This window comes from Telopea speciosissima, chromosome 2 (assembly GCF_018873765.1).
Source record: "Telopea speciosissima isolate NSW1024214 ecotype Mountain lineage chromosome 2, Tspe_v1, whole genome shotgun sequence".
NCBI classification, from domain to species: Eukaryota; Viridiplantae; Streptophyta; class Magnoliopsida; order Proteales; family Proteaceae; genus Telopea; species Telopea speciosissima.
In genome coordinates this window covers 75,017,825-75,043,861 of record NC_057917.1, presented here as the reverse complement: position 1 = coordinate 75,043,861, position 26,037 = coordinate 75,017,825, and the positions used below count along the sequence as shown (strand labels likewise).

Here is a 26,037-nt window from a genome sequence, read left to right as displayed (position 1 = left end):
AATTCCGCAACTTCTTATAAAAACCCCCTATCTTGACATCCCAAATTCCCTCAAACTCTCTCTGTCTCTCATCACAAGATGAGGAATCTCACTTTATCCTCTTTGCTTATCCTTCTCCTTCTTCCTCTTGCATCCTGTGAACGTCAGGTTTTTCTTAATTCAAATATTGTTCATAACTTTCTGTTTTGGTTAATTTTTTTTTACTATTTGTAACAGAGACGACGACAACTCACCCCTTATCCATTGCAGGTTTACATCGTTTCTTTGCGACAACCCAGTGGAGAGAAAACGATAAAAGAAATTGAGGATACCCATCACTCATTTTTAACCTCTGTGAAGAACACGGAAGAGGAAGCTCGGGCTTCTCTACTCTACAATTACAAGAACAGCATCAATGGCTTCTCTGCATTGCTTACTCCAGACGAAGCTGAAACCTTATCCAGTACAGAGAACTTCAATTCCAACTGGATTTTTATGATCTTTTTATAGTTCTTCTTCTTCTTATCAATCTCTCTCACATTTGATTAAAAAGCTACTGCTTTGGGCTTTGGGCTTTGGACAGGAATGGATGAAGTAGTGTCTGTCTCACCGAGCATACCAAGAAGATGGTCTCTTCATACTACAAGGTCATGGAAATTTGCTGGTTTGGAAGAGGGTTTAGAGACACTAGACAAGAATGGAGATTTGCTGCGTGAATCAAAATATGGGAAAGATATCATTGTTGGGTTGTTGGATTCCGGTACTCTCTCTCTCTCTCTCTCTCTCTCTGTTTCTCTAGTCTCCTTTTTTTTAAGAAAAAAAAAGAATAAAACTTGTGTTCTGTAATTTTCTTAATTATTTGATTTGAGCTTTATCTTGTTTGTACTTTTGTGTGGTTTGATTGATTGATCCTTGGTTTGGATGGATTCACTAAAAGTTACTAAAGTCACTGTGGTTTCATATGTGTCTTTTTATTATGTGATCAGGTATATGGCCAGAGTCAAAGAGCTTCAGTGATGAAGGGTTGGGACCCATACCAAAGAGATGGAAAGGAATCTGTCAAGTTGGAGATGCTTTTAACTCTTCCCATTGTAATAGGTGAGAGTTTTCATTTTTCTTTCGAATCTTTTTTCTTTTCCTCTTTCAAGGGTATGGGTTTGTGTGGTTTAGGATATTATCCCTTAGAGAAGCCATCGAATCTGAGATATCCGTGACTCAATTCTATTTTTCTTTCATTATTCATATTAGGACCCACTTTAAGGTTCATTTTCAGAAAATCAAGATTTTTGAAAGGAAATAGATTAAAATCCTACTGGGGTTTGTGAACCCTAGAATGATATGATGAACCTTCATCACGAGATAAAAGAAAAGCTTCTCCCAAATCTTATAATTAAAAATGTAAAATTGTAAATTAATATGATTCTAATAAGATGTATATTACTTATCATTAGAAGACTAAATTTTAGAGTTCTTGTAGTAATTTAAGTTATATATGATACACAAATGCATTGGGTAGTGGGCTTTATGAGAGAGAGAGAGAGAGCTTGTGTGAGTGAGGCTTGATGAAACCTGAAGGAGAGTTGTCTGTTTCAATCCAAACAAAGGAGACTGCTGGCCTGCCTGTTGTTGGGTCTTGGCCTGTTTCTGACAATCATAAGAGAATAACACAACACATACATGGGGATGGGGGGGTGGGTGGGAGACCATCTCTTGTGATCTCTCTTGAACTTTGCACTCTATTGCATGGCAAACTTTTGTTGACAGTCTGACCTTTTTGTTGAGTGAAAGTGAAACCGTACCGGAACCGAACCTCCATTATGACACCCTTCTTATGGGTTTCGAGGCTCAACATTTGCAGGGCCCAGTCCCACTTATTTGGTGTGGGTTGTAGTGAAAACTGAAAAACTGAAATTGCTTGTGGCCATTCAATTTTGATAACTTTTTTCCTTGGTTGTGGCCATTCAATTCCGACAGCCCACTTAGTAAAGTTAAAATTTTGTGGGATTGTAGTTAGGCCTTAAGACCTTAAGTCACATGTCTAAGTTTTAGTTCAAAGGAAATTTGTTAAAAAGTGCATCTTTTCATCCATTGAAGTGAGAAATCATTGTGACTTGTTTTATTATGAAAAAAATATTTTCATAATAATTTAAAAGTGATTTATCATTATGTCATTATTAAAATTTAGGGACGTTGTTCTCTGTGCTGCAGCGTAGCCTACGCTCAGGCACATGGGGGTGGGCGCAATGACGCAATGACTACTTTGCCCTCCTGCACGGACTGCCCATGTGCCCTGGGCGCAGGCTGCGCTACGGCACAAAGAACATTTTCCTTAAAAACTATTCATTTTTTAATAAGCTTGTACAATGATTGGATTTACTCTTATTGGAAAAATAAAAGTAAGTTATATTAAAAGGGAAAAAAAAGTAATGTTTCGATTTTCTTTTCACCAACCTTGGTTACGTAAAGAAATGGAGCTGGTTTTCATACATGGTTGTGCCATATCACCTTTCCTTACATGTAGCACAAACTAGTTGGACCATATTTTTTTGGGAGAGGGGGTAGAAACTAGTTGGTCCATTCATAACCACCAATTAGAACTTTGCCCTTGTATATATTTTAAAAAAAAAAAATTTGATTTTCCTGAATAAGAAAAAATATAATTAATAATGAATTTGGAAGGAAAGCAAGATAACCACCAAGAGCTCCCTTGTTTAGTTCTTTGAAATTCCTGTATTGCCTTCACTGATTGATAACCTAATCTTCAAATTCATCACCAACCATTTAGATTCTTATCCATGCCAACGCATACGATCAATTCAGCTTTATCCTTGTAGTTATTTTTGGAATGTATGAGTGTATAGCATTTGAACGTCTGCAAAGAGGTGATAGCACTACAAGTACAAGATGGTAGAGCTCAGTATGAAAGGAGCTCATCACAAAATCCCTTGATTTTGGTAAAATATGCAGCTATGCAGTCGGTGCCTTGAACTTGATTGGAGATAATTGCACCGAGGGTGTTGCACTGGAGGCTCCTGTTATTGTATGAGATAAACACTAATGCAAAAGTGGAGAACCGAAAAAACATGGAGAAGCAATAGAAAGGCTAAGGAATTTTGAAATCCAAATTTGAAATCTCAAACTTAGGAGGATCTACCTAAACTGATACCATGTTAATTTGATAACAAGAAGATTTGAGGCTAATATTAACTTACTTTCCATTGAGAGATAGTAGGATATTTATACATAAAATGATAAGAATCTGGTGGCATTGTTGCCTCCCTAATCAGATTGATTAGAGATATAATTCCCTAGGTTAATACAATGTAACTGTACAATTCAAATTCATACTTTCCAAAAATAACAACAAGGATAAGGCTGAATTGATGGCATGCGTTGGCATGGATAGGATAGATATATTACCTTCACTCATTGATAATTAACCTAATCTTTAAATTTCTTTATCAAACCACTTAGATCTTGGCTATGTTAGAAGATAATGGATTTAGGATTATGAGTCCTTCTCCAAGTCCAGCCCAGTTTAGCATGGAATAATTGAATGGGCTCCTTGTCTAGCCCAAAAAAGCCCAGCCCAAAATATAAAAAAATACATTGTGATTTGCAGGAAACTGATCGGTGCAAGGTACTATCTGAAAGGGTATGAACAATACTACAACACAAAGCTCAACACCACGGCTGAATTCCGATCCCCTCGGGATCACGACGGCCATGGAACTCACACATCATCTACCGTCGGTGGCCGGAGAGTCCATGGTGTCTCAGCCCTTGGTGGGTTTGCCCTAGGCACAGCCTCAGGTGGAGCTCCTCTTGCACGTCTAGCCATGTACAAAGTATGCTGGCCAATCCCTGGCAAGCCCCTTATAGGGGGAGATACTTGCTTGGATGAAGACATGCTAGCGGCCATCGACGACGCCATTGGTGATGGGGTCGACGTTCTTAGCATCTCCATTGGATCATCAGACATTAAAAATTACATGGAGGATTACATTGCAATCGGTGCATTGCATGCTATCAAGCGTAATATCGTTGTAGCCTGCAGTGCAGGGAATTCAGGTCCTGCACCAGCGACTGCGTCGAATCTATCACCTTGGATCATTACTGTAGCTGCTAGTAGTGTGGATCGAGTCTTCACTTCTCCTATTGTGTTAGGGAATGGCAAGACAATTATGGTAACGTTTAATTATAATTAGACTTTTTTTTTTGGTTACTTAATTCATTTTTTGTTATAATTGAATTGGATTGTAAAACCTCATGAATGCATGGACTACTCAGGGTCAATCGGTGGCTCCGCACAAGTTGGAGAGGAAGATGTACCCACTTGTTTATGCCGGAGATGTGGTAATCCCCAGTGTTCCCAAGAATCTTACCGGGTAATCCCTTCAAATTTCGATTTCACCATTTTCGGTGTGAGAATGAGAGTGAGTCCAAAACATGATCCCTCATAAGGGCCGATTTCTTTCGATTCTGTTTCTCTTTTCAATTTACTATTAGTTTGGTATCGATATTCAGAACAATGAAAAAAGAGGGGGGGAAGGGAGAGAGTTTTCGGTCCGGGAGTGTGGCCCCAACACCAGCTCGATGCCAATGGGATCATACCTTGAAGCATCAATGAGGATGGGATTTCCGCATACAATGGGAGGCAGGGCAATCAGGGCCTGTTGTCTGGGCATATGAGCCACCGCACTCTCCGGCTCCTTTTTCCTATTTGTTTGTTTCGGCGTAAAATTTTATTTGGAAAATTTTCATTTCAAAAAAATTGACATTTAAAATTTTACATGTTGAAAAGTGTTTCAATATTTGTTTTTTCTTTATAGAAAAAAGCATTGAAAAAATTTTACATTTACTAAGGAAAATTTTTCAGGTTAAATTTTACGTCGGAGCCATATTTGGAAAAAAGTGTGCTTTTATATTTTTATATAAATTCTGGACTAGTTTTTGACATCCCCTGCTTCAAATGTAGCCTAATCCAATTTGTGACCAAATTAGATGAAGGGTTTCTGCTTTTGTCTAATCAACTCTGATCTCTAAAATTTGCAGGCAATGCCTCCCAGGTTCCTTATCACCTGAGAAAACGAAAGGGAAAATTGTAGTGTGCTTGAGAGGGAATGGAACAAGGGTTGGGAAGGGAATGGAGGTGCACAGAGCCGGAGGTGCAGGTATCATTGTAGGCAACAGCCCTATGAACGGAGATGAGATAACCGTGGACTCCTATTTTCTTCCTGGGGCTGCAGTTGTATCACATGATGCCATCACTATAATGAACTATATCAACTCTACCCAAAATCCAACGGCATTAATCATCCCAGCCACCACAATCTTACATGCCAAACCAGCACCATTCATGGCTGGTTTCTCCTCAGTAGGTCCAAACACTATTGAACCCAATATTCTCAAGGTAACTAACTAATGCCGCCACCATTTCCTTCTATTGATTGAGGTCTTTTAAATCAAGGCATGAATGAGATAGTAAGTCTCTGATTGTTGGGTTTCTTAAATTTACAGCCAGACATCACTGCACCAGGTTTGAATATATTGGCAGCATGGAGTGAGGCATCGTCTCCTTCAAAGTTGGATTCGGATCATCGGATCGTCAAGTACAATATTCTCTCTGGGACATCCATGTCATGCCCTCATGTTGCAGCCACCGCCGCTCTTCTCAAAGCTATCTACCCAAATTGGAGTAGTGCCGCTATAAGATCAGCTATTATGACCACAGGTATCTTGTGTTAGGAATTAACAACGCAACAGAACAACGATTTATTGGCGAAAAAGAATCTCACACACACACACACACACCCAGAGTCCATAAAGAAATTACAAAACCCTTTACAGGATAAAGAGACCCTAATCCCCAAAAGTACAAAATTACCCCCATACATGTTGTTTGTTTTCCTTGCAGCAACCACTATGAACAATATGGGCAAGCCATTGACTGATGTTTCCGGCAAGAAAGCCAGCCCCTTCAGCTATGGAGCAGGACACTTCAGGCCAACAAAAGCAGTAGATCCTGGTCTTGTCTATGATGCCTCATATACTGATTATCTCCTATTCCTATGTAGCACTGGAGTCAATAACTTCGATCCTACCTTCAAGTGCCCAAAGGTCCCACCCTCACCGAGCAATCTCAACCATCCATCCCTAGCAATCTCGAAACTTAAGGGTCCCATGACAGTGACAAGGACTGTTACCAATGTTGGTGGCAGTAGGTGTTTGTATGTTGTGACAGTAAGATCACCACCAGAGATTTCTGTTGAGATTAATCCGATTGTCCTCTATTTTAGCCATGTTGGAGAGAAGCAGAACTTCACAATAACTGTGAAACCGAAAGGGTTGGTGAAAAAGGGGAAGGAGTACAAGTTTGGGTGGTACACATGGAATGATGGGATCCATAAAGTAAGAAGTCCCATGGCAATTTCTCTTGTATAATTTTCCCTACTATCAAAAAATTTGAATATAATATGATTGAGATTAAGAGGGTTGTCAATAAAGCTATCAATTTATTTCCCTTCTTTCTCTCTCTCTCTCTCTCTCTCTCTTTCTCTTTCTCTTGAAATGATCTCTGTCAGAAACCGTTTCATCGCTTGTCATTGGTTTGCTATCTACTCCACATGCTCATTGAACCCTCTCCCTTAAAAAAATAGAGGCAACTGTTGGTACAATGTATATTTGTACATTTGTACCTTCTCTTAGTTAGGTATGGTGAATGGTTCGACCCATGAATTGAACCAAACTATTTTTTTTAATTAATTGATCTTTTTTGTGTAGTAAAAAATCATCTACAGTGCTCTAATCTGGCAGTGCACTACAATGTGGGTTTGAGAGCTCAACACGTGAAAGATGCAACATCCAACTACCGAGCTCGAGAAGAAAGAAAATAAAATAAAATAAAAACTATCATGAATCAAGTTCGCATTGTTGGATGAAGCTTCGTCCAACGTGTCGAGCTCTCAAGGTTGCACTGCAATATGCCGCCAGATACCCGCACTACAGAGGATTTTAATCCATCAGTGGCTGGATGTTAATGGTCAACACAAATTTTGTGTTATCAACCCCCATGGACATTAACAAATTATTGTAATCGTAGAAGATATAAATTGAGTGAGGAATAACAAATCAAGCAAATGCCATCATGTGGGCCATTCACATTACAAGGGAAAAAGCAATCTATGAGTAGCCTTAACCTTGGATTTGCTTCAAGAAAAGTACCATAGACTAGAATGGAGGAGAAGTTTTGCATGCATGTGCTATAGTCTGAAAAATATCCTCTCATTCTAGGTTGGGAAAAGCATCGATATCCAGATTTTGGAGTAGATTCAAAACCATTATATTTCAAAAGAAGGGGTGGGTGCATGTCATCATTGTCATGGGATCAATTTGATCTGTCAGATGTTTATTTCAATGAAATTGTTTTGGGAGAATGTTCTCGCAATGCAAAATGAAGTTCCACCTCACATTTAAGTGGAGAAAGTTTTCCTCCACCATGATTGAATATAAAATACACCCATGTGGTCTCATAGATCCCCCCTTAACTATATGAAGTCGATAATACTTCTCCATTGATCCCCTGATGAGCACATTTATGTGTGAAATCTTAGGGCCATAAAGCATGTATTTTTATACTTGAAATGGAGCTACTCGAGGTTTTTGTTTGTGTTTTCAGGTTTTAGGTGAACTCTTGTAAAAATAGAGCAAATGATGCTAAGGAACCGTTTTTAAGCTATTTAGTGGTGTTTGACAGTAGCCGGAAGCGCCCAGGAGTCGAGAAAATCAAATTTGGAATAAGCACTGAAAGAATCAAACCAATATTTGAACATGAATACAGTGGATCCCTTAGTATAATTTTGAGGTATTAATAGCATGGATGCGTATCCCATCGAGTCAGCTTCGCAACGGTTCAAACGGCACTTGATTTTGAATTGAAACAAAGAAGTTACGGTCATTTCCGTAACAATGCATAAAAATGGTCTATAAGGATTTATTTATAATTATCAAAAATTGAATGAAGATAAAATAAAACGAAAATTCGGATTCAAAGGACTTTATCACAATTATCAAAAGTTATTTTTCGTGTTAATCGAAAAATTCTATTTAGAAGTCTCTGAAGCTGCCCAAGTAAATAAGTAATGCGCATCTTGGAAGAGATACGTTGACGCTGCCCAAGTGCTTGGGAGTTTTTTTTTTTTGTAAAACAAGGGCTTGGGAGTTGGGTCAAATTGCTTTGTCTCCCCAACTCAAACCAAACATGCCCCATCCCAATAAAATATTTATTTTTTTATTTATTTTTTTAGTATTGAAAAAACATGCCCAATCATTAGACGAGAGTGTAACAGATGGTAATCCCTACCTTTTTTGGCTTCACTCTAGCCGACTCTCCTTGGCTTTGAGCCGTTTAGCTCACAGAAAAAAAATTTTTACAAAAAAAAAAGTCCACGTCAAGTGGTCCGTCCGATCTTAAGATGTTAGGTGATTGACCTAACCACGTGACATATTATTATGTATTTTTTTAGGTAAAGACTAAATACGTGACATATTAGTTAGGGTACAATTTGTGTGTACAAGAAATTTTTTTTTTTGGTTCAAAAGAAACATGTTTATTAATCAAAATAATTAGAGAAACAAAAAGCCCCGACCATCTAGCACAGAAGGATCAAGAAAATAAAAGAATGACGTTACCCATCAAGTGCATGAGAGCTTCAATTTTGAAGCATCGAAACCAAAAAATGAACTTCTTTAGTATGAGAACGAGGAACAAAATTAAAAGTTACGTGAGAAAAAGCTCAAAGCAAAATATAAATGTCTCCCACAATCAACAAAGCAACTTAGTCAAGAGATCCTGATGATGATGCATTCAATCAAGCAATCAATGGTAGGTAGGCCACAACTTCCCCTATTCACAAGTCACATTCTAGTCCAAACAAAGTTTGCCACATGGAAAAATAAGAACATTGAAAAAATCCGAATTACCAACATGGATAGAACTGAAAGTCACATATGTTATTCTTCCAACTTGAGTGTGACCTTTTATTTTTTTTTGGTAAAAAACTTGAGTGACCTTTTAAGGTTAACATTCTAATTTGTTGATTGTTTTTTTTTGGTGAATAAGAAATTAATATTGATACTAAAAAGGATACATATCACGAAGATTGTTAGTGGTGATGCCAAGCATCTTATGGATGCGTGCTAAGTTTACTAGGTGCCAGGGGAGAGAAATAGAAAATTTGTCTTTTTCCTTAATACAGACCAAGCTAAAATTACTAGATAAAAACTGGATGTCAAAGAGAATTTCAAATATTTCCCAAGGCCATGGCTTCGCTGATGGTTGCTGGAGGTATTTGACCATTTCTTGTGAGTCAGTCCAGACCTCTACTCCTCTTTTTCTTCTCAAAGTCCCTGCACCAGAGATTCCCTGCAAGATTGCTCTGTATTCAGTTTCTTGTGCTGATCCTACATCACCAAAATCAACGAAAGATGCCATGAATTTGTTGTTGGAGATAGTTTGTTGATTGATATATTTTTTCCTATATGATTTTTTTTAGCTAAAGTGGCAAGTCCCATAAATATCACCTATTTTTACCTTTTTTGGTTTTTTATTATTATTATTATTATTTTCTTCTTCTCCCATGAGTCTAGAAATGGCAACGTGCGGATAAATATAACTAAATAATTAAATATGAACGCAAAATTAAAAGCGCTCAATAATCCACACATGCTTTAGACTTTCTCCAATATGAAAAATGTTTTTTTTAGCTACAGTGGCAAGTCTCATAAATAACATCATTGTTCACCTTTTTCAAGTCTCTTTTTCCCTTACTTCGTCTTGAATATAGAAAAGGCAACATGGGAATAAATAGTTAAAGGGTTCATGTTCTCGGTGTCGCAGCATAAGTTGCGCCCAGACACATGGGCCTACCACTCAAGGGGGCAGGGTGGTCATTGCGCCCACCCCCATGTGTCTGGGTGCAGCTTGCGCCCCCAGCACAGAGACATTCTCTTATAATTAAATATGACTACAAGCAGAGTCGTTGAAGGCAATAATCCGCACATGCTACAGACTTTCTCCCATATGAAAAGGGATTATTTTTAGCTTAGTGACAAGTACCATAAATAACATCACGCCTGGACCAATGTGAGTGTGCGCATGGGCATCCACAAAGGAGTAGGGTGGTCGTTTCATGTGGCTGTGTTTGTTGACGTAGTTGAGCTAAATTTTTAGAGTTGAGTCTATGGTTTGAGGAATCTGAATCTGATCGGAATAAGTTGGATCCAATTTTAATTCTAACAGACGGATTCATATTGGATTTCTAAGGTTTAATCTGATAAATTGGAATTGTAATAAAATAGATGCGGATTTGGTTTTGTGTACGAAGAAAATGAAAACCTACATTAAAATAAGGAGAGGGTTCTTTGCCTAGCAGCATGGCCCCAACGTCAACGCTGGTCAGTCACAGCGCGTGTGAGACAATGAACAGGAGCGGAATTTTTAGCTTTCATGGTGTGGGGCGGGTCATTTACCTCATTTTTGTAGAGTGCAGTGCAAGGTTCAAAATCCAGGTATTGGATTCGGTATCGGTCATGGCTGAAACCTTTTCGGATCGGGATCGAATCGGTACAAATCGATAAAGATTGGTCACAAATCCCCCCCCCACCAAAATAGTTTTTGTATGGATCGGATCATGTATCAGCCAGAGTTGATAATTGTTGTGATCTCAAGATCGGATCGGCCGATATTATCTGGATTCGATCAGTCAATATCGGTTGGTATTGGTTAGTATCGGTCAAGTTAATAATAAAAAAAAAAACTTAAAAACTTTGAGAAATCCAAAAATATTCAGTTGATTGGTCAAGGATCGGATCGACTGATCCAGGGAATGATCCAGTCAAATCTTACTGTATCTGTCTAATCTCGGGATCAGCCTCGACTGATACTGATCCGATCCAGCCAATATCGATCGATCCGATCCAATATTACGAACCATGGTGCAAGGCCCCGCTGTCAATGGGATCCAGATCCTCTACTGTCGAGCTACCTGGTAGGACCGTGCTGCCAAGACATGGTGAGGCGCGCAATAACCGCCTTACCCTCCCTAGGGCAAGGTGCTCGGGCAGAGGTGAGGTAGTCATAGCACGCCTCGCCGTGGCTAGAGAGCACGGTCCTTTCGGGCAACTAGGCAGTAGAGGATTCAAATTGCTGTCAATGCCATGCATGTTTTTTTTTTCCATTAAAATATCATAATAACCCGTGAGCCGTAAGTAAGGGAGCTGCTTAGGGCTTTACTCCTTTGTGGCATAGTAATAATATATTAGTATTACTGTACAGAGAGAGAGAGAGAGAGAGAGAGAGAGGAGGAGGAGCAGTTAATGCCTTTAGGATGATGCCATCAGACGAACAATCAAAGTACGATCAGTACGGTTCATATTCCACACCCACACGACACAATTCAATGAAATCATCGTCTCTTCAATTCTGTTTTCTGTCTCTCTCTCTCTCTCTCTATATATAAATCCACCCAATACCTTCACCTCACCATTCTCCAATTTCTATTGGCTTCCATAAATCACTGAACACATCCAATCTCTTTCTTTCGTCTCATTGTTCTGTATCTTTACAGACCCACCCAACAAGGAATGGCTGAAGAAGAATTTCAAGAGTCAGATGTGTTTTGGCCACAGCAATCACACCCGAGAGAGAATCGGCTTTACCGCAGCGTTTTCCAAGACGAGAACGTCAATCCAGCCGAGATGTTCATCAACACCAACAACAACTCTGCTGCTGCTCAACATAATTCGGGTCAACTGCGGAAGAAGAAGAGGAGCAAGCGGAGCAACTCATCTCATTCCCTTCCGGTTACAATCCCCTGCAACTTGAACCAAGGGAGTAATAATAACAATTCGTCATTTCATTACTCGGATTCAAATGAAAGTGACGACGAACTCGATGATGCAGAAATGATGCCTCCTCACTTGATGGTCGCCGGCAGATTGACAGATCAGATGGCTTTCTCTGTCTGTACAGGCAATGGGAGAACTCTCAAAGGTCGTGATTTGAGCCGATTCAGGAACTCCATTCTCAGAATGACTGGTTTCCTCGAGACTTAATTGAAGAGAAAACCATTCAAATTTTCGATTTTGGTTTTCTCCCGACTTCCCTTCCCTTTCCTTCCCTTGATTGTAGCTGGGAAACAAAAAAAAAAAAAATCAAAAAAAAAAGAATGCAATTATGTACAGTTCTCAATATTGAGAAAAACAGAGAAAAAAGAAATCAAGAGCTTTAGACTTTTAGTTGTATTGATGATTTGATGGGGTTTTCTTTTTCTTCCTTGATGATAATTTTGATAAATTAAATTCTTTCATGACTTTTAATCTTTTAATTTTTTATTATTATTATTTTTTTTTTTGGGAATTGAAGAGCTTTAATAGGGGGGCAGAGAATAGGAGATGGGGATAGGCCCCAAGCTGGTTTGAATTTATGATTTCTTATTTGAGGAGTTGGTCTTTTGCGAATCGACATCTTCTACTTCTGCCTACCCCTATTGTCATGTGCACCCTACACACATCGAGACGCACAAAGACCACCTTACCCCTACGTGAAAGTAGGGGCAGGCGAAAGTAGAAGGTGTGAACTCGTCTTTTGCCAACTGAGCTAACCCCTTGGGGTGGACTTTTAATCTTTTTGTTTATTGGCAACTTGCAATTTGCTTGATGGACAATTTTAATGTTTAAAGTCCTTAAAATATCTTCGACAAAAAAAATCCTAAAAACATCTAAAAATTTTCTAAGTGTGTCAAAAAATTTCTCTATACATTGAGATCAGTCACTCACACCCATTGGAAGAGAGAAGAAAAAATGTGAGCAAAAAATCAGCAATGTCATCCTTTCAGATAAAACATCTCGTGCTAAGGTGTTTATCATTCAAGGCTAAAGAGTTTACCGACGTCAGCTCTAGGGGACTCTTCGATGCCAAAATCAAACTTCAAGGAAACAACAATTAAGTGGAGCCAAAGAGTAGAAAGAGCAATAAGCTTAAGATTGTATGTTTTCACCTGTGTACTTTGAGTATTGTTGATCTATTTATAGGACGAGGAAGGGATGTTCTTGAGTTCACGTAGTCCTAGGTTCATACATAACATGTACTTTGGAGTTTGGGTGGGAGATCAGAACAGGAATTGTTGAACAGAATTTGTCTTTTCTTATAGCTGGCATTATCGAAAGTCCCGGGTTGGTTGGTCGGCCACGTGGAAAGTCTTAGTCATGAGGAATCTAGTCTCAATGATTTCCTTATGGTCTTGTACCGATCACGTGTTGGGCTTGCTCACATGACTTTAGGCTTGAATCCGTACCACGTGGTGCCTACTCATTGGTGAGCTAATCTTACATAGAAGAGAGTCTAAAAGGAATTCACATCAAATACACTACTGGGAAAAGTTGAATTGGATCTTACTCAAGTAGTTCGGAACTCGATTAGTAATCTATGACTAACCTTAACCTTAGATTTGTTTCAAGAAATGTATGATAGACTCGAATGAGTTGAAGGAGATGTTTTGCTTGCATGTGCTAAAGTTTGAAAAGTATCCTCCTTGGGTGTGTGCGCCATTGGATCAATTTGGATGGACTTTGATATTTATTTGAATGAAAAATAATTTGGGAGGATGTTTTACAATGCAAAATGGATCCAGGGTTGAGGGGGAAATCATTGTGCACCGCCTTGTGTATGCGTAACATGGCCGTTGGGGCAGCTCGCATCATAGAAGATATGGATTGATGGAGGGGTTACCACTTTAGGTTTTGTAGGAGGTCCTTCAAGTCCCTTTCCCTAAAAAAAGGCAAAAGCTTACGTAAACGACCCATTAGGGCAAAGTCTTCTTCTTAAAGGCCCAAGCAAGCAAGTAAGTTCCCCTTTTATATGCTTCGGACCAATCTCTCTCGATCCCTCCCTTCTTAGTCCTTCCCTCGAAGGCTCAAACTCTTCTTCTTAAGAAGCCCTTTCTTCCTCGTCTCTTGTTTTCGCTGTCCTTTCTTGTGTTGTGTTTGCGTTGTGTTCTCCCTGCTTTTGTTTTGCTCTTCTTTGCATTACTTGGGAAACAAAGAAGAAAAAGTCTTTTCCTTTTGCCTTGGGAGAGTTTGTAAGAAGAAGGGAGAGAAAACCGGTTGCGCATAGTATTAGAATTAATAATAGATTAAGAGATTGGGATTGGGATTTGCAATTAATTATATATATTTTAGTTTAATTCATCAATATAAATAAAGTACTCGGATTTAGCGGTGGGAAAACGTGGCACCCCGATACAAAGGAGATTCCAATGCGCGTGGCGTGTAGTGGTGTGTTTAGTGTACACGTGGCAGAATCCGATTGTGAGGATACTGAATTATTCCTCCTCTTTTACACTGGGTGCCTTTAAAGAGAGAATATTTGAATATGCTGACGTGGCTATTTCCCTCCATGGATCTGGATCCGTAGGGGACATGCTAATGCTGCGCAGGAGCCACAAGGTACGCGGAGCTTGGGACACACACATATCAAACGCGCCTCCTAATCTTTCACTTAAAGAAAAAATTGCGCCTAATCATTAGGGATCCAGATCCTCTACTGCCGAGCTGCCCTGTAGGACCGTGCTGCACGTAAAGACCGGCAAGGGTAAGGTGGACATTGCACACAGTACCGTGTCTGAGCAGCACGGTCCTGCCGGGCAGCTTGACAGTAGAGGATCCAAATTCTAATCATTAGATGCCAGTGTTACAGGTTAGCTCTATAGTTTGATATCATCTTCATTTCATTTGGTGCAATCTTGAGTACATTGGTAAGTTGATGACCAAAGTTTTCTCGTATTTCTATAATTTATGGTTAATTAGATATTGATAAAATTTGGATTGATGACCCGTTGGACATTTCATTATGTAGACAGGCGGAAAATTGGTGGACAAATAACCACAACGTCCCTATTCACATGTCACATTTCAGCCCAAACAAAGTTGGTCATAAGAAAATTAAAAAAAAAATGAAAATTTCAGGATTACCAAGATGGATAGAAAATAAATTCATATATTGATTCTAATCCGTTAATTCAATATTTTTTTGTAAACATAAAAAAAAAAATTTTTTAGCTAAAGTGGCAAGTCTCGTAAATAATAATCTTTTTAGCTTTTCAGAGCTTTTTTTTTTTCTTTCTATTTTTCCCCTTTATTATCCCTTGAGTCATGAAAAATCAATGTATGGATAAATATGAATAAATATTAAATATTTCTCCAAAATCAAAAGAGCAGAGTCTGAAGGCAATAATCCGCACATGCTTTAGACTTTCTTGGCTTATACATCCATATACACAACAACATGTTTCATATTGGCTCTACCATTTATTTATGTTGGTTTGCATTATAAAATTATAAAACGATATCCAAATGTTATTAATTTATTTTGAGAATATTAGATTTAAATGCTTAATTTGATGAAATGATTAAGTATTATGAGAAAATATTTTTAGCAAAATAAAGTAATTAACAACTATTTTTCTACAAAATTATGGTCAACCAAAAGCCAATTTACAATACTTCATACTCTATGATTGAGAACTGTACTTCACTTGCAATAGCTAACCATTCAACCCGATTTTCTTTTTTTAAAAAAAACGAATAAAAAAATTTTGTAAAAGGAAAAGGAAGTAATCGAAAATGGTAAATACCTAACTTCTTTTTTTTTTGGTGAAAGGTTAATACCTAAGTTCTAATTGTGGATAAGGGTAAAATTCATTTGGTTTTAATTGTGAACATACTTGGGATCTTTTTTTATTGAGCAATTTGGTGAAACAATACATGTATTTGGAATTAAATTATTTGATTAGTAGAGACATAGAGCTAGCGTTGTGTCTTAGAATTTTGTTTGGTTAAAGACTGAATTCCTTCAGCTTCTCTCATCAATTTGATGTTCTTCCGTGCTAATCTAATAACCTAAAATTTGGATCTTAGTCATTTTGTATTATTTCCATTGGTCGTCAAGCATGTCCACAATTGCCTAAAATGGTAACCCAAAAAAAATATTGACAATTTTAATTAGGGATTAAGTTCCTCACAACATCAATTTTTTGGCAAAATTGCATGCGGGCACCCCCACCCACCTAGATTACTGTTCACCCTGCCCCCTTAAAATATCCTAATTACTCCCCTATTTTTAGGTTCTTATAATACCTCTCTCTAATGCTCGAAACTACACACGCACGTCAGAGGGAACCCTCCCCCATTTTAATTATTAAAACAAAATCAGAGGATCAAGAGCCTACATCCTTCCTAGCTTATTAAGCACTATTTAATTTTGTAAGAGATTGTCAATAGAAAAGATAGACATTTTAAGATTTTATAGACTCCCATTCTTTTGCTTGAATTAATGGCCTTGTGGGAAGGTCTCCAAGAAATCACAAGCCTTACTTTTGATGATTTTAAATGAAATGTTTAGGCTTACTAGTCTCTGAAATGCCAATATATACATTTAATGAAGAAAGATGAATTAAAAACTATGGTCAAAACATTTTTAATGACAAGATTTTATTTTTCTTTCAAAAGAAGGAAATTAAATTAACAACCTCTAGGAGAATAGTACACTTAGCTCCATTTGAAATAAAGAATGATGCTATTAGGTCATGCTGTTATTCTAGCATTACCATATAAACCCTTCTCCAGCTCAGCTTTTATTTTAGCTGCCTACTTAGTTAGCTAGCTACTGCCATGTCTGACGCTAAATATAAACAACCATAACAGCTATTTTTTTCAATCAATTATCTATCAAAGTCATATAAAGAAACAAATTGAGAAAAAAAAAACAGACATAAATGGCAATAGGGGAAGTTTTTTATATGGAGAAACATGGCCCTGCGCGTGGAGGAGTCAATGGGAGCACACAGAAACATCAGCGAACAGTCATTTTTGTCTTTCATAGGGGTGGAATAGTCATTTCACCCCTATATGTCTGGGCATGGACGGTAACAAGAAACATATCTTCATGGTAAATAGTATTAATAAAACTTAAGAGATAAGGCTTATACATCTATATACCTATGAACTAAAACTCAATTGAGTTTTATGGTTTGAGGAATCTGAATCTGATAGGAAAAAGTTTGATCCGACTTTGATTCTAACTGATTGATTCATATTGAATTTCTAGGATATTTAGATTGTAAATTGAAATTGGAAACTAATGTAAACCAAGTCAATTTTGCTTACTTGGAACATGGTTGAATCTTCAAAAAAATAAAATAAGGAAAAAGAATTTTATCCAAGAGAGTATATGCCCCATCGTGCAAACGCGTGGAGACAAAATGACTGCCCTTCCCTCATGAAATATTATAAATGATGCCCCACTGAATGACCTCCACATGTTCTCCCATTGACCTAACACGCAAGAACCATGCTTCCGGACAGAGAAGATTTTTCCATTAAAAAATCATATAGGAAGCCGTGAGCCGTAAGTAATGGAGCTGTTTTGATTAGAGCATTGGCGCCGAGTAATAGTGTTAATTAATTAGTGTGTAGAGAGAGAAGAAGAACAATCAAAGTGTGCTCAGTACGACACAGATTCCACCCACAAACACACGGCTTTCCAATCAATTCATCATTTCTTTCAATTCTCAATCCTCTCTCCCCCTCCACTATAAATCCACCCACCTCTCCGTCCTCCAATTAGATCAAATTTTCTTCACTCTCTCTAAAATCCCATCTAATCTCCATTGGCTCCAAGTAATCAATCACTCAACAGATCCATTCTCGCTCTCTCTCTCTCTCTCTCTCTCTCTCTCTCTCTCTACAGAGTACAGGAACACCAAGGAATGGGTGAAGAATTCCAAGAGTCAGAGGTGTTTTGGCCGAAGCAATCATACCGGAGAGAGGATCGGCTTTACCACAGCGTTTTCCAAGACGAGAACGTCAATCCAGACCAGATGATCATCAACAACAACAACTCTGCTGCTGCGAAGAAGAAGAAGAGCAAGCGGAGCAACTCATCTCATTCCCTTCCGGTTACAATCCCTTGCAACTTGAACCAACGGAGTACTAATAACAATTCGTCATTGCATTATTCGGATTCTAATGAGAGTGACGACGAATTCGATGATGCAGAAATGGTACCTCCTCACTTGATGGTCGCCGGCAGATTGACAGATCAGATGGCTTTCTCTGTTTGTACAGGCAATGGGAGAACTCTCAAAGGTCGTGATTTGAGCCGAGTCAGGAACTCCATTCTCAGAATGACTGGTTTCCTCGAGACATAATATTCAAAGACAAATCATTCAAATTTTTCCATTTTTGTTTTCCCCCAACATCCCTTCCCTTCCCTTCCCTTCCCTTCCCTTCCCTTGATTGTAGCAGGGAACGAGAAAAACAGAGAAAAGAGAAAGCCAAAAATTAATATCTGTATTTTGTAGTCTTAGGATATGTTTGGACCTTGGATGCCAAAAAATAATAATAATAATAATAATAATAATAAATTTTGAATATTATTTTTTTATTCTTTTCTTGGTCCCCAAACATAATCTTAAAATTCGAAAAACAAGAAATATCAGTTCCTAAACTCCAAACAATTGGATTGTACTTGGAATGAGTTTCTTAACAATGTTATTGTTCAATGAGGAAAAAAATCAAAATGAAAAATAAATAAAACAGAATCAAACCATCGATCGATGCCATAGCAAGCCTTGATCAGACCATGAGTCAGACCGGCACACCCACGAATCAACTCATTAGTTGAGTAAGTGTGGCGCCATCTGATGACTGATCTGATGTCACCCCCATTTTTTTAATGTTAAAAACCAAAATGTTAAACCGAATCAACCCACGAGTCAACCATGTGGAATCGCGGGTGAACTTGCGATTTTGACATCCAGTCGTGTCCGCAACCAAACACACTGAAGCACGTGTGACCTGACAATTTTAATGTTTAAAAATGTAGAAATACCAAAAAATCTAAGTTTTTTTCCAAATATTTTGTCAGAAAATTTCTTTGTTTGTTAATTGAGGTCCCTTAAACTCTTTGGAATATGAATTACAAGCTTCAGAGCTCCCACTCCCATTTTCTGCAAGTCCTGAACTTCTCCTAGCATTTAACCAAAACATCCAAAAAAAACTCAGAAAAAAATCCCTAAAATTACCTAAAAAATATATATATACATGGGAGAGTAAATAATTAAGTTTGAGGATGAAATTTCTAAACGGCCTATTTGTATAGCGATTCGACACCAACGGTTCATATCATATGGGGGCCAAAATTTTTGTGAGAGATAGGAGTCGCTCTCTTCTACTTATGAGTTAAATTTGATCCCAAATCTAACTGTGCCAAATATCAAAATTAAGCCAAGAAAGTTGGGGAAATATTAAAAAAAAAAAAAGGAAAAAGAACTTTGGACAAATTCGAACAGTTGATAAAGGCCCAGGCCCAGGCCCAGGACCCTTCGACATGATTTCTTTTCCCAGTTAGTGCTATAGATACAAGTCTGTTGAACACTTGCAATCAGTAGTGTTTTATAAACCGATATTGATAAGTTATAGCCACGCCCACCAACTCTGGATCAAGCTTGTGGGTGCGCTCCAATACAAAGCCACCTCATGGATTCTATGCCAATCCAATGGTTGGTAGACGAGCTTAATTTATAATTCAAAATTGCCACTCAAAATTAAAAATGCCAAGCTGCAAACTAGTCTATAAACCATTGAATCGACACATGGTGGCCTGTGAGTTGAACACAGCATAATGACCACTCAGCCCCAAGCACCAGACGAGCTCAATCTAGAACGTCTCTTAAAGAACAAAAAAAAAATCATTATCATCGCAAATAAAGTTGCACATGAGACATGTATGGTGGAAATAGAGGGGTTAATTACCACATTTGGCTATGGAGGAGTAGGCCCTTCAAGTCTCTTTCCCTAAAAAGGCAAAAGCTTACTTAAACGACCCCCCCCCCCCCCGGCCGCCCATTAGGGCAAAGTCTTCTTCTAAAAGGCGCAAGCAAGATTCCCTTTTGTGTGCTTTAGACAATTGTCTCTCTGTACATCTTTCCCGCATAGTCTTTTTCTTTACCAAAAAACAAAAACTCACCTTTCCTGTGTTGTGCAGCAGTTCTTGCTTTTGTTTTGCTCTGCTTTTTTTTTTTTTTTGGTAAATTTTTGTTTTGCTCTGCTATGCATTACTAGGGAAGCCACCATTAATAATACTTTAGAACAAAGAAGAAAAAATCTTTCCTTCTGTCTTGGGAGAGTTTGTAAAAAGGTCAATAGAGAGAGAACTCAAATTACACGTGGAATATGAGTCCAATATTTATGAGAATTAATAAGGGACTTGGATTTGCGATTTAATAATAGTTTTTATTTAAATAAAGTACACAAGAAATAGCGGCGGGAAACGTGCGTGGCATCCAATGGTGAATAATGGAGATTCCAATGAGCGTGACGTATAGTGTTTTCGGAACACACGTGGCGGAATCAGACGGACGAGGAGACGGAATTATTCTTCCGGATCTAAAGTGGTTGTTTCCTCCCTGGGAGGAAGGAGATAATGCTGCGCAATAGCCGCAGGATAGCGTTACAGCTGGGAATCACTCACCCTTTTTGACTCTACTCTAAACCGGCTCACTTGGCTTTTGAGCCGTTTAATTCATACCAAATTTTTTTTTTATTAAAAGAAGGTCAACCCTTAACATGTTACGTGGTTGATCTAATATCTGCCACGTGATTGATTAGTTAGAGATTCAAATTTTTTGTATAAATAAATCAAATGGTATTCTGATTAAGTGTCAAATTTGAACTGTTAGATTTTGTTATATGATAATATAAAAAATTTAAAAATTCATTATATTTAAATATAAAATTAATTAAACATGTGTTTAATCTAGACCATTCTTTTCTAATTCATCGATTGAATATTCCAAATTATCTTTCCATTTGGTAGATTAAGTGGTGAGCAATAGATCTTGGGTGGATGGACCAATCACAAGAAATTTTGGAAAAAGTGAATAAGAAAAAGAGTTTTTATCTTTAGTGGCAAGAAATCCACTTTATCTCCATCACCTAAAGGAGATAAATATATTTTGCGACAATTAGAATTTGACCACAAGCATCCTACGAAAGACGATTTAGTCCATGACTTTTTTTGGTTTGATTCTTAGTGACATGACATTTATGTAGGAAATGTTCAAACCAAATGATGTTGAGAGCTTCTCATATTTAGTTATGGAATCCTATATAGGGAAATGCTAATACACACACAAAAAGGGAATTCACGATTCATATTTTGTTGTTATACGTTTGATATAAAAAGCGAAAACGTGACTAACTGAATTTAACTTTAAATTAGGGAGTTCCAACCTTTTTCATGTGTATCTTCCAATTCTTGAAAAGGTTATCTCTATAGGTAGATATCTTCTTCATTTCATTTCATTTTATTTTTTTGCAATCTTGATTAATAATTTTGTTAGTTCAACTCTTTATGGCTAATTACATACTAAAAACTTTTTAATTTAGGACCTTTGGGACATTCATCAATCTTTCATTATGTGGAAAACACATCCAGTTGCGCAATATGACAGTTAATGGGGCTGAATATTGGTGGATAGGTAGACCACATTCACATGTCACATTTCAACCCAACAAAGTTTGCCACATGAAAAAAAATTTTAAAAAAATATATAAATTGAAATATTCATGATTACCATGATAGATAGAGAAAAATTCATATATTTTACTCTTCATTCACGTAATTTCTCCCATATGAGAAAAGAAATTCTTTTTAAACTATCGTGCCAAGTCCCATAAATATCACCCTTACTTTTTCGAAGCCATTTTTTTTTCATTTTCACCCCCTTTTTATCCCCCGAGTCATGAAAAGGCAACCTGCGAAATAACTATGAATAAATACTTGAATATGACTCCAAGACCAATAGTGCAGAGTATGCCACAAAACTTAAACGTTACATCATTTATATATTACCATATATACACCCCTTCTCCAGCTCAGCTGTTATTCTGGCAGCCTACTTACTTAAAACCTACTTCCCCTAGCTGACTCTGAAATAAACAACCCTAACAAACTATTTCTTTCAATCACTTATCCATCAAACCCCTGTAAGGTCAAAATTTGGTAAAAAAGCATAAAGGCCAATAATAATAAATCCTAGTAGCTAATATGACTTAAATATAAGTTAACTCTAAAGTTGAGTCTATGGTTTGGGGAATCAGAATCTATTTTTGATCGGAATAAATTGGATCCAATTTTGATTTCAATCGATCAATTGGAATTAGATATCTAGAGTTCAATTGACTTCTGGTTGTAAGTTAGATACAATAAGGTAGCAAAAAGACCGCCCTATCTCTCCCCAAATCGAAAAAGTTAGATGATCTTTACTGCTTGCCGTGTCTGGAGCGCACAGAAGTAGAGGATCCGAATCCAAGATTTGGAGGAGAAATGTTCCAGCATGGGCGCCGCGTAATAGTATTAGTGTGGAGAAAGAGAAAGAAAGGAAAAGGGGACCACACGCAATGCCTTTATGATGATGCCACCAGGGTAACAATCAAAGTGTGCTCAGTACGATACAGATTCCACCCGCACACGACATTCCAATCATTTCTTCAATTCTCGTCTCTCTCTCTCTCTCAGCTATAAATCCACCCCTCCCTCCTCCAATTCCGAAAATTTTTCTTCCGACTCTCTCTCTCTCTCTCTCTCTCTCTTGCTGCAGACCAACCAAGGAATGGCAGAAGAATTCCAAGAGTCCGACGTGTTTTGGCCGGAGCAATCCTACCGGAGAGAGGATCGGCTTTACCGCAGTGTTTTCCAAGACGAGAACTTCAACAACAACAACAACAACAGCAACTATGCTGCTGCTCAGCAGAATTCAGGTCAACTGCGGAAGAAGAAGAAGAAGAGCAAGCGGAGCAACTCATCTCATTCCCTTCCGGTTACCATCCCTTGCAACTTGAACCAAGGGAGTGATAATAACAATTCGTCATTTCATTACTGGGATTCTAATGAGAGTGACGACGAACTTGATGATGCAGAGATGGTGCCTCCTCACTTGATGGTCGCCGGCAGATTGACAGATCAGATGGCCTTCTCTGTTTGTACAGGTAATGGGAGAACTCTCAAAGGTCGTGATTTGAGCCGATTCAGGAACTCCATTCTCAGAATGACTGGTTTCCTCGAGACGTAACATTCAAGACAAACCATTTCATTTTTTTTTTTTCCATATTTGTCTTCCCCCAACTTCCCTTCCCTTGATTGTAGCAGGGGAAAAAAGAAGAAAGGCAAAAAATATCCGTATTCTTGGCCCTTGGGCTATGTTTGGATGTCAAGAAAAAAAAAAATATATATATATATATATAATGTGACAAAATATCATAATAATGTAAAATGTAATGATTGATTTTGTATCTATCATTCTATCTCAATCCTCAATCTCAAATTTTCTGAATATTTTCTTTAGTTTTCTTGACATCCAAACATTCCCATAAACAACAACAACAACAAAAAAAAAAAAAAAAAAAAGAGAAAAAAATCTTATTTAGTACCTAGCTGGCTAGCTCCATACCATTGGATTGTACTTGGAATGAGTTTCATAACAATGTTTGGTTTAATGGGACACATGAATTGAAAATTATTTATTTTTAAAGTTTTAAGTCAAAAAAAACTATAAATAATCCCGATTAATAAATACTACAAAATCGGTGGGACAGCGGATCAAACCGTCAATCGGAAGATGGCAAGAACACCTTGAACTAAACCATGAGCCAGACCAGCACACCAATGAGTCAACTCGCAGTTTGACTAAGGGTGGTGTCATTTGGTGTCAGGCCGTTTATTAATCTCCACTTGCCGGCAAAAAACCATAAGGAATCCTTGGTTTTTCTCTTATCATCCTCTCCGGTGGTGGCATCCTTATCTTCTCCGACTGAAAATCCCATGGAAGATCTAGTTTGTGGTGGCACTCAACCCTTAGGTAGGGAAAACTCCAAGCCCCTTCAGCACGGGTGTTCATTCCAAGCTAGTTCTGTTAAAGAATTGGAATCATTACTGTTCTTCAGCTCGTACCACTTAAAACTGAGATCTAACCTCTTCATCTCCGTGGGTTACGTACTTAAGCAGAAGGGTCTTTGAGGGACCACACTTTATCTTATCTTCTGGGCCTATCACTACTCCACACTTTTTGTACTGTGCCATGACAGCAAAGTCAAATATTATTTGTTTGACCATAGCTGATAACGTTAATAATAACACTGTGAATCCCCCTCAAAAGAATGGTAGGTTAGCACGGGGTCAGTGTATGAGATCGAGTCATGCACTCATCATGCATGTGCACTTCTGATTCAACAACTATTCCTTTTACAATTTCTGACATTAATCACTTTCATCAAAACTTTGAAGGGGCCATTTTCAGATAGGTCAAATATGGCCACGGTCACAGATCAATATTAAAAATTGGGAAAATCTTCTCTGAGACGATTGTGGAGGATACGTTATCTTTTTTTTTTTTTTTTTTTTTTTCTTTTTTTTCCCCTCTCCTCCTCACATGAAATGATTTTTCTGTCTCATATGTATGAAATTGTGTCGTCACTCTTCATTAATGTAATCTCTCTCCCTCTCTCTCTCTCTCTCTCTATATATATATATATATATAGAGTCCTTCCCTCCAAATATACTTCTTAATTAAGCCCTTACTTCCTCGTCTCTTGTTTTCGCTGTCTTTGCTTTTGTTTTGCTCTTGTTTTGCATTACTTGGGAAGCTACCAATCAATACTTCAGTAACAAAGAAGAAAAAGTCTTTTTTCCTTATGCCTTGCCTCGCCTTGTGTTGCCTTGCCTTGCCTTGCCTTGCCTTGCCTTGGGAGAGTTTGTAAGAAGGAGAAGAGAGAGAGAAAATTACGCGTAATAATGTACATGACGGAAGTAGCGACGGAGGAAACGTGACAGCGTGGTACCCACTGACCCACCGAATGGTGAATGATGGAGATTCTAATGCGCGTGGCGTGTAATGTTTGGGGAACACATGCAGAATCTGGGTTGACTGGGAAACCGAATTATTCCTTCTCTTTCCTTATTCTTTCTTTCTAAGGTGCCGAAAAGATTAAAAGAGGAGTTTTGGATATGCTGACGTGGTGGTGGTTGATTTGGACCAGTTGCATTGTCTTCACAAATGCAGACAGGTGGGAATCCCTACCCTATTTGACTTCCACTCTAGCCGGCTCCCTCTTGGCTTTTGAGCCGTTTATTAGCTCATGCAAATTTAACCCCACTTTAGGTCAAGTCAAGTGGTCTGTCCGACCTTAACATTTGAGGTGGTTAATCTAATATCTACCACGTGAAATTTTGAACTCAATCGGAATTTATTATAGGATAGTATGAAAATTGAGGATTCATTACGTCTTAGCAAATATTGATGTTTAAAAAATAGAAAGAAAGTAAGCCAATGCATTGGAGTAAATGATTAAGTTTTACTATGCAAATTGAAATTTGGTCAATCTAAACCATCCTTTTCCTATTCATCGAGTGAATTTGTCAAACCATCTTTCCATGTGATAGCTTAATTGGTCAAAGCATTGATCTGATGGGTAATCACAAGAAAACTATGGGAAAAGGGAAAAAGAAAAAGTGTTTCTACCTATTTATTGCGAGAATTCCATATTATGTTTGTTTGATACGAATTCCATATTATGTTCAACCTTTAGAAGAGATGGAAAATATGATATACAAAATATAGTTTCCACATTTTTCATAAATTAGGGAGTTTCCACATTTTTCATGTGTGACTTCCAATTCTCGAAAAGGTTATCTCTAACAAATGTGTTTCTGTTTCTTTTTTTAGCCCAGAAATAGAAATTACTATGCATTAGTAAACGCGTTTTTTTACCCAGAAATTTGTCCTAGTTATAAAAATATAAAAAGTCATTTTTAGAATAGAAACATGGCCTAGAAATACAATAATAATAACATGGTGGAGAGTTATCTATTCGAGAACATGGCTTTTACGCTACTGTGGGGGTCAATGGGAGTGCACATGTTAGCATTAATAGGGGGGTTGG

The 26,037-nt window shown here is 37.9% G+C and overlaps 4 protein-coding genes across 4 annotated transcripts; all 4 read left to right on the top strand.

Moving 5' to 3' along the window:
* On the top strand, window positions 1-6,434 carry LOC122652812 (subtilisin-like protease SBT5.6). Its single transcript, XM_043846675.1, has 9 exons — window positions 1-147; window positions 250-442; window positions 563-739; window positions 966-1,077; window positions 3,602-4,166; window positions 4,270-4,367; window positions 5,035-5,392; window positions 5,500-5,713; window positions 5,897-6,434. Exons 1-9 carry the CDS (start codon window positions 79-81, stop codon window positions 6,421-6,423), a joined length of 2,313 nt encoding a protein of 770 aa, XP_043702610.1. The 5' UTR covers window positions 1-78; the 3' UTR covers window positions 6,424-6,434.
* A 5,188-nt stretch (window positions 6,435-11,622) lies between these two features.
* Window positions 11,623-12,093, top strand: LOC122651108. The gene has a single exon (XM_043844437.1). It carries the CDS (start codon window positions 11,623-11,625, stop codon window positions 12,091-12,093), a length of 471 nt encoding a protein of 156 aa, XP_043700372.1.
* Window positions 12,094-17,762: 5,669 nt separating this feature from the next.
* Window positions 17,763-18,316, top strand: LOC122652573. The gene has a single exon (XM_043846356.1). The coding sequence runs from the start codon at window positions 17,805-17,807 to the stop codon at window positions 18,243-18,245; it is 441 nt and encodes a 146-aa protein (XP_043702291.1). The 5' UTR covers window positions 17,763-17,804; the 3' UTR covers window positions 18,246-18,316.
* Window positions 18,317-22,712: 4,396 nt separating this feature from the next.
* LOC122651107 lies at window positions 22,713-23,171 on the top strand. The gene has a single exon (XM_043844436.1). The coding sequence runs from the start codon at window positions 22,713-22,715 to the stop codon at window positions 23,169-23,171; it is 459 nt and encodes a 152-aa protein (XP_043700371.1).
* The last annotated feature ends 2,866 nt before the right edge of the window (window positions 23,172-26,037 follow it).

Bases quoted from the DNA above. Each gene is read 5' to 3' on its own strand.
- LOC122652573 (XM_043846356.1), top strand. From the start codon at position 17,805: ATGGGTGAAGAATTCCAAGAGTCAGAGGTGTTTTGGCCGAAGCAATCA.
- LOC122652812 (XM_043846675.1), top strand. From the start codon at position 79: ATGAGGAATCTCACTTTATCCTCTTTGCTTATCCTTCTCCTTCTTCCT. The intron at 740-965 runs GTACTCTCTCTC...TTATGTGATCAG, and splicing joins TGTTGGGTTGTTGGATTCCG to GTATATGGCCAGAGTCAAAG. The intron at 5,393-5,499 runs GTAACTAACTAA...TTAAATTTACAG, and splicing joins TTGAACCCAATATTCTCAAG to CCAGACATCACTGCACCAGG.
- LOC122651107 (XM_043844436.1), top strand. From the start codon at position 22,713: ATGGCAGAAGAATTCCAAGAGTCCGACGTGTTTTGGCCGGAGCAATCC.
- LOC122651108 (XM_043844437.1), top strand. From the start codon at position 11,623: ATGGCTGAAGAAGAATTTCAAGAGTCAGATGTGTTTTGGCCACAGCAA.